The sequence below is a fragment of the Leptodactylus fuscus genome, chromosome 3 (genome assembly GCF_031893055.1).
Source record: "Leptodactylus fuscus isolate aLepFus1 chromosome 3, aLepFus1.hap2, whole genome shotgun sequence".
Classification (NCBI taxonomy): Eukaryota; Metazoa; Chordata; class Amphibia; order Anura; family Leptodactylidae; genus Leptodactylus; species Leptodactylus fuscus.
The window spans coordinates 128,677,182-128,696,374 of NC_134267.1; the positions used below are offsets into that span (position 1 = coordinate 128,677,182).

Here is a 19,193-nt window from a genome sequence, read left to right on the forward strand (position 1 = left end):
AAGAAAAATGGCCGCTTGCACAGTAAGTAAGCGGCCATTTTCTTGTGGCCTGTGGGAATGTGCAGTCGGCTCTGCCCGAGACCTACAAGTTTGACCGCCTGCCCCGGAAGAAGACGCAGGAAGAGGACGTTCCTGAAGAAGATTTAGGCGGCGCTGGAGAGTTCTCTGGCAGCATTGGGGACGCCCCCAGTGCTGTTTGAGTGCTGGGGCTCGCCCCCAGTGCTCTGAGAGAACTCATTTACCTATCGGCAAAAACTGTGATTTCTACGGAACAGTGGTGCGGAGAAGACATCTAAAGGTAGGAGACGAATAGTCTTTCTTAAGGCTATTCCGACGTGTTGGGGACAAAAAATTGCTTCTGAATGATAGGATCCCTTTAATAGTTAACCCACACGAGGGAATGAAAAAAACCCAAAAAGAACTACTAAAGCGTTTTTTGTTCATTTTTTTTTTTGTTAAAATAAAAAAATCATATGAATCCCAACATGGTACCAATCAATAAAAAAGCACAACTTTTTCTGAAAAAAAAAAAACAAAAAAAAAAAAAACATTCAACCAGCTCTGTCAACAGAAAAAAAGGATATTGCTTGTACTATGTAAAAATAAATAAAAAATTGACAAACCTTTAGGACAAAACTGGCTTAGCAGGAAGAGAAATGTGTAAGCTATGCAAGTGTACCAGTTTGAACAAAAACACATACTAATAGCCCAGTCAAAAATAGCATAGGATTTCGTGTATCCTTTGTTCACTTCACTTTCATATTCACTTCTGTGAAACTAATCCTCACTACACCCTTTGATAAATCCCTTTAAAGGGTATAGGTTTCACAGATGCAGAAGTACATAATTTCAATGCCCAATATGTTGTATCCACCTGGTATTAGAGCAAAACCCTCTAAAATTTGTTTTATCAGGGATAACGGGTTTACATTTTTTAGAGTGTGTCTCTGCCGACACAAAAAAATAATAAAAAAAAAAATGTTAAGCACTTCCTATGGATTATATCTGGAGGTGCTTGTGAATGAGCTATTCAGTTAGTGCAAACAACGCAAAATCCACATAACTCCTCACTTTGTGTTGTACATTGTACTGAGCAACGGCGTGTTTGACTTAAGAGGCCACTGTCTCATTTACTAATGATCGATGTCATCACGACTGTTCCATAGGCACAAGAAACACCTATGCTTTGTGTACCCTTACTGTAGGTCAAGCAGCAATGCTACTACTTCAGGTCAGCACAAATTGTCCATTTATGTTCTTAATATTTGATCATTTCCATTTAGCCTCCATTCATCAGGAACATGTGCACCATCTAACTCCATCATAAGACCATTTACATCAGTACAGAAACAGACATCGCTTTTCATTGCATAGTGTGCAGCCAACTTGGTGTGTCGATGATGAAAGTGTGACGTTTTGGAATTGGACAGGTCTGGGTATGTCCATTGGAATATTTCCAAAATATAATGCATTAATATTATAAATGAATAAGCTTTGCTTGTATAACTTAAATTCTAGACGTGTGAGGCAAATTCCGAGTTCATATTTGGAATTGGGGGTCTCATTTTAGTATACATGTCATGTTTTCTCTTAGTAGCAAAATCATTGTTGCACAGTGTAATCTGATGTTTCGGTCCACTATAGGTCCCATGTTTTGATGCCAACATAAAGCAGAGATATGGTAAATTATATTTATGAACTTATTTGGGTGGTATGACTATCTGTGTGAAAAGCAGATTTCAAAGTTTTTAAATTGCATATTTTTCAACATTTTCACCACATTTCCAATTTTTTCATAATTAAACACAAGCGGCCAAAATTTACCAGCAGTGTCATGAAAAGTACACGGTCACAAAAAAAACTAAATCTCAAAATCACTATGCGGTAATCCCTTTGGAATGATTTAACACACCAAAGTGTGACATGTCAAATATGAAAAATGAATCTCTGTCAGGAAGTCAAACTGGCTACGATAAGAAGAGGTAAACATAATCCATAACTTTTAGATTGTTCACATGATGGGAGCTGCAAGGCTCAGTTGCTGTAATTTTTATTGCAGTAGTTTCATAACCGTGGTATGCAGATTCATGGGAAAGCAAGTGAGCCTTGCAGCGTGTGGCACATTAACAATGCTGGGAACTGCAGTACTGTGAGAACAGCTCTGCCTTATTAGACATATCTGCAAGACTTCAGCAGCTCAGCCGTGACATGCAACAGCAAGCTCCAGGCAAGTAGACTTGGTTTAGGTCACTTTAAAGGGAGTCTATCATTTGAAAAACCATATTTTAAGTAAGCCCACAATGGAATAGCTTTTAAAAAGGCTTTTCAAGTCCTAAGTTTTTTTGTTTTTTTTTAGCCTGCTCCCAGCCATTTTTGAAATATTTCTTCTTTTCACATATGCAAATATAAGCTCACAGAGCACAGGGAGGTATTCCCCCTGTGCTCCGAGCACAGCAGCGTCACAGTGTAAATCCAGCCTCCTGACTCTTTTCTTCATGCTCTCTTCACTTGCTTGTCAGAATCTTCGCAGCGTCAGCAGCTGCAAGTCTCTTCAATGAGATCGAAACCCTGGGCATGCGCTGTACGCTCAGTCACTTTAGGTGCAAGTGTACAATGCATGCTTTAACAGCCATCCTTACTGTCTTCCTCAAGATGTGGAACTGCGGACAAGCGGCGTTTGGATCTAACACCTTCATAAAGACTATGTGAGGTTACTTAAAAAATGAATTTAAGCAAACATCCAAGGCACTTTCAAAGCAGACGTGTGCTACTGCAGAAATCTGACCCATGAGAAAAAAAACAAAACAAACAAAAACACATCACATGATGGAATACTGATAGCATCTGACAAATTCCAGTGACTTATAACAGGGTTCATAGGGGACCCATTATGGTATCAGTCATTCTGACAGGACAAAGAGTGCTGCATGCTGCACTCTTCTTCTCATTTATTCTGCAAACTAAGGGGGCTCTGAACTGAAAAGGAGTGTAATGTAGACTAAGGGTGTATTCACACGGAGTAAAGTGGCGCAGATTTGGGCACTGATTTTAACAAGTGTAAAAATAGGAGAGGTATTTTTTTTTATGTGTTTTTTTGGCACGAAGCAGTTTTTGACGCATTTTTGGTCGCGTTCTCTGACGTGTTTTCTGTTGCATTTTTTACACGTGTAAAATAACACAAGTATAAAAAAGATCCCACAGTAGTTAATGGGAGTCTTATTTTCAGCACGCATTCTTTACACGTGTTATTGTGGCAAAAACAGCACCATAAAACTTTGTGTGAATGCACCCTAAGAGTAAAACTACAAGTTTCAGGATACAGTCTGATGAATTACTATTGTGTGCAATATCCATAAATAATATAAAATATCTCTCACCCTTTTTAAAATCATCCAGTGCTTGTTCTCTGTCACATTGCTCTCTGTTACCATGTAAAGACTGAACGGGAATACCTTGAAGGCTGAAGTCACTTGCTAAATCATCAGCACTGAAATAAAAGTAATGAATTTATAAACACAGCAACACCACACACAGACAATACCAAATTGCATACTTAAATATTGAGAGTTACAAAATAGTAAAACATAGAGCAGATTTACTTCTGTCTAAAACAGGTAAAATGTATCAGTTGATGATAAATAATAAATCTTCCACATTTTTTAGACTTTAAAAAGCTTCCCATATTAGTGTGTAAGCAGCCATTTTCTTGTGGCCTGTGGGCATGCGCAGTCGTATCTGCCCAAGGCCTAGAAGTTTGAACCCAGCTCCGGAAAGACGTGCAGAGAGGCTGTTCCTGAAGAAGATGGAGGCGGCGCTGGAGAGTTCTCTCGCAGCATTGGGGACACCCCCAGTGCTGTTTGAGTGCTGGGGCCCACCCACAGTGCTGCGAGAGATCTCATTTGCATACAGACAAAAATCGGGATTTCTACCGAACGGCGGCACAGAGAAGACATCTGAAGGTAGGAGAAGAATAGCCTTTCTTAAGGCTATTCCTATGTGTGCTCAAGAAAAAAAAATGTGATTTTAATTATAGAATCCCTTTAAACTTCTTACTCAAAACCAGAAGGCATAAGTTCAGTCTTCGTTTTTCTCAGGAAACAAGGCTATTTACAAATATTTTACTTGAGCATACAGCTACATATGAGCCAGAAAATCCACCTGTCCCTTAGACAGCTTGGTATGTAGACACATCAGTGTAACTTCTTTACAATTCACTCCATAGATTGAATGAATTCAGTGTAGCAAACATACATTAGTTTCTTTCCAACAAATATGATGACTTTATCTTCAGGTTTTAAGCCATCAATGAAATCTAAAGTGAACGATCTCTTTTCCTCTTCTGCAACAATTAGAACTCTCTGTTCTACAGTAGTAACGGCCTAGAACAACAAAAAAACAAAACAGCATTAATATACCAGAAAAAAACTAAAAGCCATAAACCATACAGACAACTGGCCAAAATGATAAATCTAAAGAAATTGAAAAACAAATCTACTCACTACTAAATTTCTTCACTGAACCATTTAACACTGGCAGGAGGTTTGAATAATTTCTATACAATATGCGCTAAAAGTCTCAAACTATTTTTTATGACTGTTTCATTGTTAATGAAGTTAAATGTTATATTGTATACTATGACAACACACAGGTAGGAAGATATGGTTAGACTTACTGGCTTTTTTTTTTTTGTTTCATACAACTTATGAAGTTGTTTTCACCCCTGAGCCTTGGCCCTCCCTTGTGATACATGTCCATGGACTTGACAACTGCGTTGAATTTGCAGCATTGATAGGTTGTGTTTGTTAATTTTTTAAATTTCTTTTAATTCCTCTGTGTGTGTGTGTGTTCTACCACAGATGTCCTGAGACTATTAAAATACTAGATTACTATTGGTTGGTTGAATTTTATATCCTGCTGTACAAATTTCAACAAAAACGAGTTAAGCAACAAAAAAAAAAAAAAAAAAAAAAAATAAAAATCTGAAATTCAGCAGCTACAGATTATTATTGATATAACCAATAGTCCAGTGGCAACATTTTAAACACAATGTTACAATACTAATACAGAATGGGGCAGATTTTTGAAGCCCAAAGGAAATAATTATCTTGTCCCACAGCTGGACAATAAACCTGGAACTAATAGGCACCAACGTAAATATATATATATATATATATATATATATATATATATATTTTCCCCATATACAGCCACAAGTCACAAACAGGGAATACGTAGTGGTCCTATCAAAATTGTTCTTCCCATCAGCCATGACAGCACCAGAAAGAAAGTAATAGAAAGAATACCCCTATGGAGATCTCGTCCCCAAGGAGAATTGGGAGATACTTAACTGGAGAGGGCTCAAGAATTAGAGGGTGAAGGCCAAGTAACAGATTTCAGATAGACTCAACAGCAAAGGCAGTCAGAAAATACACAAAACACAGCCATTGGCCAGGCCTACAGGTAGAAGACAAGGCTGCTGGGGCCACAGGTCAATTAAAAAAAAAGAAGAAAAAGTTTTTGTTGCCTATAGCAACCAGTCCCAGCAATACATTTATTATCAAGAGCAAAATAAGAAATGAAAGCTCTAGTGTGACTGGTTGCTATGGGCAACAACATTTTCCTTACAGACAGTTTAATAAATTTGCCCTAATGTCAATTACCCTTAAAAACTTACAGCTAAATCCAGAGTGCCAACATACACCATCATTGGGTCCTTCAAATAAGATTTAGCCAAACGACGAACTCCTTCTGGCCAGGTGGCACTATAAAGGAAGGAAATAAAACCATTTTTACACATGCACAAAGAAGAAATAACTATCAAATGACGTAACATAGCGCAGGCTTTTATTTAACTATAGAAAAAAAAAAAAAAAAAAAAAAAAAAAAAAAAGTATTAGAACATTACTTATGGGCAATGTGTCAAAAAAAAAAAAAACCACAAAAAAAAAAAACTTTTTTTCTTAAAATCAAATTCTATGTAAAATCATTTTTGGTGTGGGTCATCCCCTTCTTGCCAGGGACATTTTTTGATATTTTTTTTTTTTTTGACTCCTCGCATCCCAAATCCAATATTTTTTTCATTTTTCCGTTCACGGAAACATATTAGGGCTTAATGTTTGCAGGACAAATTGTTCTTCATAATGGTACCATTTATTATTCTATAACATGTACTAGGAAGCTGGAAAAATAAATAAATCAGAATTTAACCCCTTAACAAAAGATCTAAAACTTTGAAAAAAAAAATTAAAAATTTAACGTCGCCATATTCTGACAAAACTTTTTTTTTTATTTTACATTTCTGGGGATGCAGAATGTAAAACTGCTATTGCTTTGATCACTTTTTACTCAATTTTTTAATCAGAGGCAATACAGTGGAAAGAAAAAATAGCGGTTCACATTTTTTATTTTTCACCCAATTACGGCATTCACTGTATGGGAATAAGTTTATGGATTTGTAGTAGAGTGGGCATTGTCAGACAAAGTAATACAGTATTCAAGTACTCTTGTATGTGTTCTAGGTAAAGAGGGGTGAATTGAATTCTTAATATTTTTATTCATACCCCGGAGTAGTAAGTAATGTTTAATCACCTCTCCTGGGCCATCACTCATTATACTCTATAAAAATTTAATGGACACTGTAGGGACGTTATACCCTGTTTCCCCAAAAATAAGACATCCCCCAAAAGTAAGGCATGGGGGAGGTTTTGTTAAATTGCCTAATATAAGGCACCCCCCGAAAATAAAACACCCGAAAATAAAACATCCCCAAAAACACTGCAGCCAGCAGAACACTGTGCACGATGTTCCGTGTGCACAGGTATGCCGGCTGCTGCCTCTGCTGTGATACCACTGTTCCTGCTGCTGTAAGATGAGCTGGGAAAGCATCGTATGCTGCGGGGAGTCCACTCTCCCAGCTCATCCCACAACAGCCGGAACAGTGGTATCACAGCACAGGAGGCAGCCAGCTTTCCTGTGCACACAGAGCAAAGCGTTCAGCCGGCTGCAATGCCCACTAAGTGAGGCTCTCCGGCACAACTGCCAGAAGTCTCGCTAATCTCTGCCAAGCCCTGGCAACCACTTCCACCACCGTGACCAACAGCAGCACCAGCGCTGCTATGAAGATGGGGAAGGTAACTAGCATACCTCCCCCCCACCACCACCTACAACCGGCAGTCATGCCGGCACTCCGTTAAGGAAGCGCCGGCATGACTGCCGATTGTCCCCTGCTCCAGCCGCTCCATAAGACATCCCCCGAAAATAAGACAGGTCATATATTTTGGAAGACTGTCTTATTTTCGGGGGAAACAGGGTAGATGTGTGGAAGGACCGCTATGGGACATTACACCATATGGAATGTCAATACATATAGATATAGCAGTTGCTAAAAGAAGAGGGTTTCACTTTAAATTACCATACATACCCTAGAAAAGTCTCAGCTTTCATATACTACCGAGAATACATTAAAAAACATACACATACTGCATATGAAAATCACATTCCTGACTGTTAAACTGGCTTACTCTATAATTGAATGTTAGCAGCATTGCAAAAGAATGCTAAAGCAACTCAGGCTACAGTCACACTAACGTTGTGTGACCGTTTGGGGAATACATCACCATTCCTCTTTAGATATGTGGAGAGAAAAGTCTTCACCAGTTTGGGGCAGAAACCTGGTGGATCCCGTTAAGGTCCATGGGTTTCTGCAGGTAACAGCTTTTTAAACAGATAGGGTTTCCATTTTTCGGGTCCCCAAATGAACCCAAAGAACAGAAGCCTAGTTTCACTAGTCTGAATCTAACTGAAGGTTAAAGAGGACCTTTCATCAGATCGGGCACATGCAGTTTTATATACTGCTGGAAAGCTGACAGTGCGCTGAATTCAGCGCACTGTCGGCTTTCCCGATCTGTGCCCGGTGTAAAGCGCTATCGGTCCCGGTACCGTAGTGCTTTACAGTCAGAAGGGCGTTTCTGACACTTAGCCAGGGACGCCCTTCTGCCCAGCAGCGCCTATCGCGCTGTACAGTGTGAGTGGGGAGGAACGCCCCCTCCCTCTGCTCCCTCCATAGATGAGTATTATCAGGAGAGGGAAGGGGGAGTTCCTCACCGCTCCACAGTACAGCGTGATAGGTGCAGATGGGCAGAAGGGCGTCCCTGGCTAAGTGTCAGAAACGCCCTTCTGACTGTAAAGCTCTACGGTACCGGGACCAAATCGGGAAAGCTGACAGTGCGCTGAATTCAGCGCACTGTCAGCTTTCCAGCAGTGTATAAAACTGCTTGTGCCCGATCTGATGAAAGGTCCTCTTTAAGAAACTTTTATAAAAAAAATAAATGCTGGTCCAGTCAAAATTAACCTATATCAGACTGCCTCTGTAGGGCTGAGCAAACATTATGAGGATCCAAAAATAGAGGTTTCAATATATAACCACCAGTTTATTGTTTGGCCATACTGCCAAGTAAAAACCCATTTAGGAAATAGAAGGTTGAAATGGCTGCGTACTGCTATCAATTGGTAACTCAGTGGTCACTGTTTCCGACATCCAACACGCACGCCTGCACACGCACGCACGCACACACACACAACCACTCTCCTCTAATTGATCTGCATGAAGTCTAAATGAATATTTTCTGATACTCAGAGACTGATGTCGCTAACACAACATTTAAACACCTGACTCGTTTACATACTGTAATAAGTGAAGTGTTTCATCAGAGGTATATAACAATCTGAATTGTACACTGTCTACCAATAAGTATTTGGACACCCAGTAAAGTTCTGCGGAGGTGGAGTTATGGTCTGGGGGTGTTTCTCCAGGTATGGACTGGGACCCTTGAGGCTAGTTCACACGGGGGCAAAGAGGCTGATTTTGACAGTGGATTTCGCTTCAAAATCAGCCCCTTTACAATGGAGCCCTATGTGAACAGCTAGCTTTTTTTTTTTTCTGCTAGCTTTTTTTCTGCTAGCAGAAAAAGAAGCGACATGACCTTTCTTCAGGAGTTTTCTACCTGAAGAAAGCAATAGAAGTGAATGGGAGGCGAAAACCGCGCGGAAAAAAAATAAAAAAAAATAAGCGGCCCTTTTTTTTTTTGCAAAAAAAACAGTACGGAAAAAAACGCAAGCTGCTTTTTCAGCCCATTCACTTTATGGGAGGGGAAAACAGCCTGGCATTTTTTTGGGAATCTGTTTTTACAAAAAAAATAAAAATTCTCTAAAAAAAAGCTTGGCAAGGTAAAAAAAAAAAAAAAAAAAAAAAAAAGCTTCCTAATTTGGAAGCTTTTTTTTCCAGTGCCAAAATAAGCCACACGTTATTTACGTGTGAACTAACCCTTAGTCCCAGTGCATGTAAACTCAACGCCAACTGCACTATTTTAGATAACATTGGGCTTCCTACATTATGGCGGTTCTATGGGTCAGACCAATGTTACTTCCAGGATGACAACGCCAGCTGTCATGCAGCAAGGTCTACCATGGCTTGGTACAGTGACAATCAGGTTAACCGACTGGACTGGCCTGCTCAGAGCCCAGACACATTTGTTTACATGGGTAGCTTCCTCCTGTCTTAGCCTACAACTACCATGATGCATTGCAGTTCACTCAGACCCCCCTCTCACAACCACCTTCCCCACCCTACGTACTGTGTGGCTTCCAGTTTCCAGAAACAGCGAAACGGAAGGTCACCAAGAAATCAAAAAATGTGATTGCCCCAGGGTGAATATACATTTTTTTTTAATTTTTATAGGAAGTAAATTAGAGATAAGTGGGGGAGGGGTTTTTAGCTTAGTGGTAAAGTTTAAATTTATCCCAGACAACCCCTTTAACTTGCTAAGTGGCAGAAAGCTGTAAATTTGAAGATCGAGAATAAGGAAATGCAGATAATTAATCTTTCATTTAAGGTATTGACAGAAGCTGAAATGAACCTGATTAAAAGTGGCCTTTCATTTGTTCCATTCCCTATTTTGGTCAATGGCTTTTCAGCACGTGCTGTTTGGCCTGTTGTATCAATAAAGTTCCAATCAGTTAAAATTGTTAATTTTTTTTTTTTTTTTTTTGAAGTTTTTTGAAGTTGAGAAGCACTGGAATAGAAAAACTGCCAATATGAATTTCTGTAGTGCAAAGAAAGCCACTTTGTCACATGAATGGAGGAGGGACAGTCATAAAATGATCTTAGAGCCCCACATATGCATGAACAGCCTTTAAAAAGGCTATTCAGGCACCGTAAGAGTTATATTAAACAACTCCCTGTTTTAAAATAACCTAAAAAAGAATGTGATCTACTTACCGAACGTGCACGCTGGGCGGGCATTCAGGGTGTGTCTTCATCTTCATCCACGCCTCTTCTTCCTCCGACGTCCTCCGGTCCCGTCCTCCTCCGGCGCTCGTGACGGGCATTGATAAAAAAAAATAAAAAATAGCCTGGTCGCATGCGCAGTAGCCGTAGTAGAAGCCGCATGCTACTGCGCATGCGCCCAGGCCATCACTGTCCGTTCGCGAGCACCGGAGGAAGACGGGACCTGAGGACATAGAAGGAAGAAGAGGCGTGGAGGAAGATGAAGACACACCCCGAATGCCCGCCCACAGTGCACGATGCGTAAGTAGAGCACATTCTTTTTTAGGTTATTATTTTAAAACGGGGGGTGGGGTGGTAATTTAATATAACTTTACAGGTGCCTGAATAGTCTTTTTAAAGGCTATTCACGCATATGTGGGGATCTATCAGCATGATTTTGCTGATCTTTAAGTCATAAATAAAACAAACCAATAAAATAAATAAAAATATATAAATGCACTTACCTGGTCATTATAGTCTGCCGGTCGGGGCGAATGTCAATTAATATTTTCATAATTTGTGGTTCAAACCCCATATCCAACATTCTATCTGCTTCATCTAAAACCTATTGTAAATGAGAAAGACCATTTGTGTATATCTCAAGCTTATACATCCAGACAATTTGGTATATGCACTACTGAACAGAACCCTTTAAAAATCTCTATGATCAACAATGAATACTTACACCCCTCTTTGACGGGTCAAAAGAAGACAAATTAAAGTGTGCCTTTGCAGTAGGAATAATCTAGTCTCTGATGATCCATGTATCTACAAAGACCCCTCACTTCAAGTCTACCATAATCCATACTTTTCAGTACATTGTACTCCGTTCTTCTATGGTTTTTGATCAGGCAGCATTATTGATTTTTATATTATATCTGGCATCAAATGAGCAGTTACTGCCAACACCCTCTCTGCCTGCTGGGAGTACACACTCATTTTCTGCTCTACAGTCTTCTAAATACAGTTAGGGAGATGACAAAACCATTTGTTTTATAATAATTGTGTGACAAGACTGGTCTAATCATCAATAGGAACAGTGCCCACCCATTGAAAGAGCATATACAATGCAATACAGTACATGCAGTTTATTAATACATGAATTTCTATTGTCTGTACAAAAAAAGGGGGGGAGGGCTAGCACCACTAGCTAGTTTTGTTATAAACATGGTTATTTCCTTTGTGTCTATTGGAACACAAAAAAGGCAAATTGTACATAATTTTACAAAAAAAGTCTCCAAAAATGGGCCAGACAAAATTTTGGTCATCTTTCAAAATCACCTGTGGCAAGTAACAGGTGTGGGCAATTTAAAAATAACACCTCAAACCAGTTAACTCAATCTCTGCATTGTGTGTCTTTGATTTGCCACACTAAAGGGTGCATTCACACGGAGGAAAATGGTGCTGACTTTGGTGTGGAGTCATCGTCAGATTCAGAGCTGAAAAAAAAAAAGAAGCCTTCCATTGACTTCAATGGAAGGCTTTTTTTTTTTTTTTTTCAGCGATGAACCTGACGTGAGTTCCACAACAAATTCAACGCCATTTTCCTCATGTGAATGCACCCTAAGCTTGGAGAATAGAAAGAGAGGAGAACTGTGAGGACAGGAGAACCAAAATTATGGAAAAATATCAACAATCTCAATGTTACAAGTCCACCTCCAGAGATCTTGATGTTTCTTTGTCCATAGTGTGCAACATAAATCAAGAAGTTTACAACCCATGGCATTGTAGCTGGTCTGCCTGGACAGAAGAGAACAATTTATGAAAGGTTGCAATGCAGGATAGTCCGGATGGCAGATAAGCAGCCCCAATCAAGTTCCAAAAAAATTCAAGCTGTCCTGTAGGTTCAATGTGCATCAGTGTAAAGTATCCATCGAAGTTTGAATGAATTGAACCAGTATAAAGAAAATAACAGTACCAACAGTCAAATATGGTGGAGGTTCAAAGATGTTTTGGGGTTATTTTGCTGCCTTCGGCACTTGGTGCCTTGACTGTGTGCAAGGCACCATGAAATATGAAGATTACCAAAAGATTTTGGGTTGTAATGTAGGGCTCAGTGTCAGAAAGCTTGTTTTGTGTCCTAGGTCTTCCAGCAGGACAATGACCCCCAAACATACCTCAAAAAGCAACCAGAAATGGATGGAAACAAAGCACTAGAGAGTTATGAAGTGGTGAGCAACGAGTCCGGATCTAAATCCAATTGAACACACGTGGACAGATCTTAAAATTGCTATTGGAAAAAGGCACCTTAAATTTGAGAGACCTGGCACGGTTTGCAGAAGAAGAGTGGTCCAAAATTTCAAATATTAAGTTGAGCGTTACAGTACAGTAATTTTGTGTGGTTCATTTTTGGAGTTTTGCGTGAAATGATAATTTTTGGCTTTTTTGTGTTGTTCCAATATTCACAAAGAAAATAAACATGCTTCTAAACAAAACATGTATAACTAATATTTTTCTGGGAGAAATATTCAATTTTCTGGAAAAACTTCAGGGTTTATTTTATTTTTTTGGTATCTTCTGCATTTGTATATTTGGTTCAGATTCCTGCTATGTAATTTCCAAGCTAGCTACCTTTCACCTTACTGCCCCTCCCCTCCCACACACCCCTCACTGTCTCTATCATTATCCCACTCACAACTACTAGCCCCTCCCTACCTACGCAGCTCAAACCGCAACCTCATTAATATACAGGTACTTAACCCTCTTTCCAGTCTTCCTCTTACAGAACGCCCATCTTTCTTTTCTGACTGCTATATACCCAGTGCTGCTCTCTAGCCGATGATCCTGTACTGTGCAGGTATCTGATGCACAGGTGACATATGTGAGTGATGTTCCAGTTCCTTTCCTTTGGCTGCTGGAAGAAGCCTCGAGGCACCGCTGGAGCAGACCACGGTCAGGCACATCCAAGCCCTGGGGAAGGGGAGTATGTTTTTTTTCCCACCTTTCCCAGCTTCTAATCTGTAATTCCTGGACAACCCCTTTAAGGTTGCTTAACTATACATTGGGAAAAGCAACTTTACATTAAATCATTAGTGCAAATATATATTGTATAAAGTAGTTTCCACACAAAAAAATAATAATCTTACCAAGTAGGTTATACTTTTTAGAGTAACAAAATTGTTCATTTGCAAATCGTTCAGTCTCCCTGGAGTAGCAATGATAATGTCAACTCCCTTTGTAACCACGTTTATTTGGTTCTTACGATCTCCACCGCCATATATGCAAATGCTAAAAAGTGACAAATTTCAGTAAACTCAATAAGACTGGTTTCATCACAAACTTTCAATAAAATTTGTTTCATCAATACAAAATTAAAGATCTGAACCCAAACAGAAACATCAAATCAAACCCTTAGGCTGTGTTCACAGGGAGGAATTTGCCGCGGATTTGAGAGTGGGTTTTGCCCTGGAATCCACCTCCCATTGTTTTCAATGGCAGAGATCGCAGCAGGACACAGAAAAGAGAAGCGTCTTGTTTGATCTTGCCGCGGTCCCCGCAGCTGATTCAGCTGTAGAGTCCACAGCTCGAGACTCCCTGCAGATGAGGCTCATTCAACCCTGCCTAAACAACAGCGCAATGGTACGACAGAATGCCGCAAAAATGCCAGCAGCAGAAAAGGAAGGAAGAATTCCTCTTCCTTTTCCGCTGTCTGAACATACCCTTGATGTTTAACCCTTTCCCCACATCCGCCGTACTAGTACGTCGGGTGTTTAACTATGGCGGCCGTCCGAGTGTCTACTGTGATTTACACAGTAGACACCCAGCTCTAATGCCCCCGGTCGGTGCCAGCACTGATCGGGGGGCATTAACCCCTCCGGCGCCTCGGTCAAAGCTGACCGAAGCGCCATTTTCCTGGCGGCCGCCGCCATTTTTCAGGGTTCCAGGGCCGACGTTACATTGGCATGACAGTGTCTGCAGTGCTTTTCTTTTGCAGGCTACTCTATGCACCCTGCAAAAGAAATGATGATTTTTTGCAATGTATTACAAACCATTAGCATTTTAATGCATTGCAGTAGTGATCAGACCCCTGAGGTTCAAAACCCCTAGGGGGTCTAATAATTGCAAAAAAACAAAAAACAAAACACCCTATACATCCCCATACAAAATTTATGGGTGTCAGAATATGGCGACTTAGAAAAAAATATATAAATTTGGCACAGTTTTGGACTTTTGTTAAGGGGTTTAATAAATGAAAATAAAACCAAATAAATTTGTTATCCCTGTAATAGTACTGAAACATAGCATACAGATGACATGTCATTTTGGCTGCACAGTGAACGCTGTAAAAACGAATTCCGTAAGAAATTCGCACAAATGCACTTTTTCTTCAAATCCCCCCCCCCCCATTCTGATTTTTTTCCAGCTTCCCAGTACATTGTACAGAATAATTAATGGCGGCATCATGAAGTAAAATTTGTCCCGCAAAGATTAAGACCTTGTATGGCTCATAGCAGAGAAATAAAAAAGTTATGGGGTTTGGAAGGGGGAGAGTCAAAAATGAAAAACAAAAATAAAAAAAAATGCCATTGGCGGGAAGGGGGTTAAAGGAGTCTGTCACAAGAATAGTCCCTAGTGAACTATAAACAAAGTCGGACTGCCAAGCTTCACATGTAAAAATACTTTACGCACTGTCTGCTTTCTAGTGGTATATAAAACTGCATTTTAAAGAGGACATTTCACCATCTGGGGCACATGCGCTTTAATACACCACTAGAAAGCAGACTATTGGCTTTCCCGTTCTATGCCCCCAGTGAAGAGCTATCGGTGCCGGTACCGTAGCTGTTCACTGACAGAAGGGCATTTCTGACAGTCAGTCAGGAATGCTCTTCCTCACAGCAGCATCTATTGTGCTGTACTGTGAGAGGAGGAGCGTTCCTTACCACCACCCCCCATACTAGTCTATGGACAAGTACTATCAGGAGGGGAGAGAAGCGTTCCCCACCGCTCTCACAGTTCAGCGCAATAGGCGCTACTGTGAGGAAGGGCGTTCCTGGCTGACTGTCAGAAATGCCCTTCTCACTGTAAAGAGCTACGGTACTGGCACCGATAGCTCTTCACCCGGGGCACAGAAAGGGAAAGCCGATATTGTGCTGAATTCAGCGCACTGTCTGCTTTCTAGCGGTATATTAAACCACATGTCACCCATATGGTGAAAAGTCCTCTTTAAGGAAAAACTCCCCTAATCATATACGCAGTTTTCCTTAGGGCTAGTTCACACAGCAGAAACCTGTTTCGCTCAGCTAGCCGTGATGGAATGCCAATGCAGTGTATCGGCATTCCGTCGCGGCATACTTGCAGCAGTTTTAGTATAATATAATACACTAATACAATACCTTTCAAACCCTTTATATCTGTACTTTGAACACTCTGCCTTCACCTGAAGAGCTAACTCACGGGTTGGTGCAAGAACCAACATTCCAGGTCCTTCACGTTCTTGTCTGGGACTGAATATAAAAGGGAGAAAGTACTAAATGTGACAAAATATCAACAGATAAGAGGAAATGAGTATACCAGTAAACAAAAATAAATAAATAAAAATAATATATATATATATATATATATATATATATATATATATATATATATATATATATATATATATATGTTATATACATACTTTGCTGCAACATGCAAAAATTTGGAATGCCTATCATACTTGGAGAAAATATTGTGCATGTTTTGGACTATTATTCTATGGACTATTTTCATGTTTTGGACTATTACCGGTATTCTGTTTATTATTGAGCTTTGTGATTTACAATATAATGTCCAGACATTCATTCCATGCACATTTTCAGCACCTCATAAAACTACTTCCTGCAGTTCTAACATTTACAAATGGCTCCTAGAAGGGAATTTTTCTGGGACACATCCCGCGTTCCACACTTAATTACTTTCTGTGAAAACTGGCAGAGCAGGTCGGGCTGGGGACACTTGGACTACAGTAGGGCAATTATTACCTAAATCAGAACTTTGATTACCGTAAATGGGCATTTTACTTAGATGATGATTAATGGTGATTATTTAGACTATGAACCTTTTACAGGATGGGTGTTTAGTGAACCTCATGAGATTCGTCTTGCAAGGTCCACCCAGCAGTTTTGCTTGGACCAAACATAGCAAATCCAGAACTGCTATTATACTCTGCAATCTCTTCAGACCCTAAAGTATAATATTCTGAGGCCCAGGGGAGATGATCAAACAAACAGTGTTACTCACCTAGGATCCGGTGTAAACCCCTTGATGTCTCTGGGTCTTTTAACTGACTGACGTTAGGGACCACTGAGGCCTGTGATTGAAATAGCTGTCATAGGTCAAGCAGTGTTGCGACACTTGTAGTCTATGCCACATGACGTCAGTCAGAAGACCCGAAAATAGCAAGAAGGGTTGAAAGAGAGAAGTGTTCGGTCTGAATGTAACTGAAGATAGGTTATTACAATATTTGCAAGGTTCTAACCAAAATAAGACATGAACAAATCTGTTATCCTGGTTGATGTTCGGTTTAAGTTATTTTTCGATTAATCGCCCTGCTCTACCCTGGGCTAACATATTTATTATAACTCACATCAGAAAGCTGGCAAGAGTTACACAGGAAATCTACCCAGTTCCTGACTGGCATGGATTTCCATTGTGGCACAAGGCAGTATGCCTGATTAATTAAAGAATAGCTCCAATTAACAAAAACAACTTTTCATAAATATGGAGTACATGTTCCTAAGAAACTTTATTACTTTTTTTTTTATACACTATATCTTATTAAAAAAAATGAAATAAAAGTTTCTTCCTCCATTTATTAGAATGCGGTCTTCCTCCTTATTGTAGCTCAGATTGTTTTTACATAAGACGACTGCTCCATATAAAGTCATGCCCTTTTTCACTGAAGTTGGAAAAGTGTCAGTAGATCAGTTCTGGATCAGCTTAAAACTGACCATTCTAAAGTTGCACTGTCAAACTTTAACACTGTGGGACAGACTTACTAAGTGTCTAAGGGTTTATACCAGGAAAAGTATTTATCCTCTACGTATAGGATAGAGAACATCTGATCAGTGAGGGTCTGAACACACACTCCCACCAATCCCGAGAACAGGGAGTTCTTTCCTCCCGCTGTTCACTCAGCCTGACTGCAGCCTGTTTCTCTGAGAAACAGGAAAATCCCTTAAAATGGATTGTCCAGGAAATACAGCAGCCTAAGGAAAGGACCCAGGACTTAGGCCTCAGCGGTCAAGTGCTTTTCCCTTATGTTAAATCTACTCTTGGCTTTGGAAAAAAAACCCAAAAAAACAAATACACACACAAAAATCTGCAACAAAGCCACGTCGTAAGGCTTTAGCCTTAAAGGGGTTGTCCACTTTTAGATCAATACCGAGAGACAAGCGTTATTATAAGTATAATAAAAAAAAGTTGTACAATTTTCCAATACACTATCTGCATCAATTTCTCAGTTTCTAGATGTCTGCTTGTCATCATTCTAGATACAAAGACATTTCTTTTCAGCTCACCTTATCCACAAAAAAGGAAAAGAAGAAAAAAAAAAAATAGAAAAAAAATTCACTCCATCATCCTGGGAAGCACGGAGAGGTGTATGGACTCGTATCAGTGGAAAATAATGGAGAACGATAAAACCCAGCGTCAACCAGGGAGGATCCACATCAAATCAACAATAAATATAAAATATTATTTTCATCCAAATAAAAAGTAACATCGTAACTGTAGGGAGTTAATTAATTCATGGCAAGGCGACGCGTTTCAGGACTAGCGTGTCCCTTCCTCATGGCAATGTTATATTTTATATCGATTTGATGTGGATCCTCCCTGGTCGACGCTGGGTTTTATCGTTCTCCATTTGTTATCATTCTGCTTAGTTCTAGAGGATTAAACTCTGACCAGGGTCATGTGATGTGCACACAGATGCACAAGTCATTATAGTCACATGACAACAAGCTAAGCTCTAGAAAACTGAGTAATTCATACAGAAAGTATAATGGAAAATTGTAAAACTTTTTATTATACACACGGTAATGTTTGCCTCTCAATATTTGTCTGAAAGTGGACAACCCCTTTAAGGAGGCTTTGTTAGGTTAATGGATAAATGAAGCATCTTGAATTTATTAAAACATTAACTTACACTGGTTGAAGATCTAAGTGAATAAATCCTGGCAACAAATATGCCAACGTTTTTCCAGTACCAGTTTGTGCAATCCCAATGAGATCTACTCCTTGCAGGATGATAGGCCACGCCTGAGACTTTAAAATAGGAAGAAAAAAATAAAAAATAAAAAGGCAGGCAGGAGGAAAAGTAAATTTGCTAAAACCTGAACATAAAGTATTCTAACAAAATACATTTTTATTAGCTGTGTTCTCAAAGTGTAGCCTAAGCCTCAGGGACCTTTTAACACTGCTGAAACTTTAAAATAAAATGTGGTCACTACAGAATGGGACAACAAATAAATTAACTAGCTGGCAGCAGAAGCCTCCGATTGTGGGCATTAACCCCTCTGGCGCTTTGGTCAAAGCTGAATGAGGCGCCACTTTCCCAGCGATCGCCGGCAACCGGAGAAAGCTCTGGGGCCGGGATCCCGTTGTCATGACAGCAGGGAGCCTTGTGAAGGCTCCCCGACATGAAATTCAATGGATTCTATTATATCGTACCGAAACACAGAATGCAGACGACATGTTATTTTGGCTGCACAGTGAACGCCGTAAAAATAAAGCCCATAAGAAAGTCGCACAAATGCACTTTTTCTTCAAATCCACCCCATTCTGAATTTTTTCCAGCTTCCCAGTACATTATACAGAATAATTAATAGTAATATCATGAACAAAAATTTGTCCTTTATTCCATATACATGGTAAAAAAAAAAAAAAGGAA

General features: G+C 39.8%; 1 protein-coding gene across 1 annotated transcript in view; it reads right to left on the reverse strand.

Annotated features, from left to right (window-relative positions):
• DDX43 (DEAD-box helicase 43) overlaps positions 1-19,193 on the reverse strand; it is a 38,657-nt gene that overhangs the window by 5,944 nt on the left and 13,520 nt on the right. Inside the window, exons 7-13 of the mRNA XM_075269539.1 lie at positions 18,450-18,568; positions 15,658-15,768; positions 13,411-13,552; positions 10,789-10,889; positions 5,675-5,762; positions 4,252-4,379; positions 3,378-3,487 (exon numbers count right to left, since the gene is read on the reverse strand). Of these exons, the coding sequence (XP_075125640.1) occupies positions 3,378-3,487; positions 4,252-4,379; positions 5,675-5,762; positions 10,789-10,889; positions 13,411-13,552; positions 15,658-15,768; positions 18,450-18,568 (799 nt within the window). The remainder of the gene's footprint in view (positions 1-3,377; positions 3,488-4,251; positions 4,380-5,674; positions 5,763-10,788; positions 10,890-13,410; positions 13,553-15,657; positions 15,769-18,449; positions 18,569-19,193) is intronic.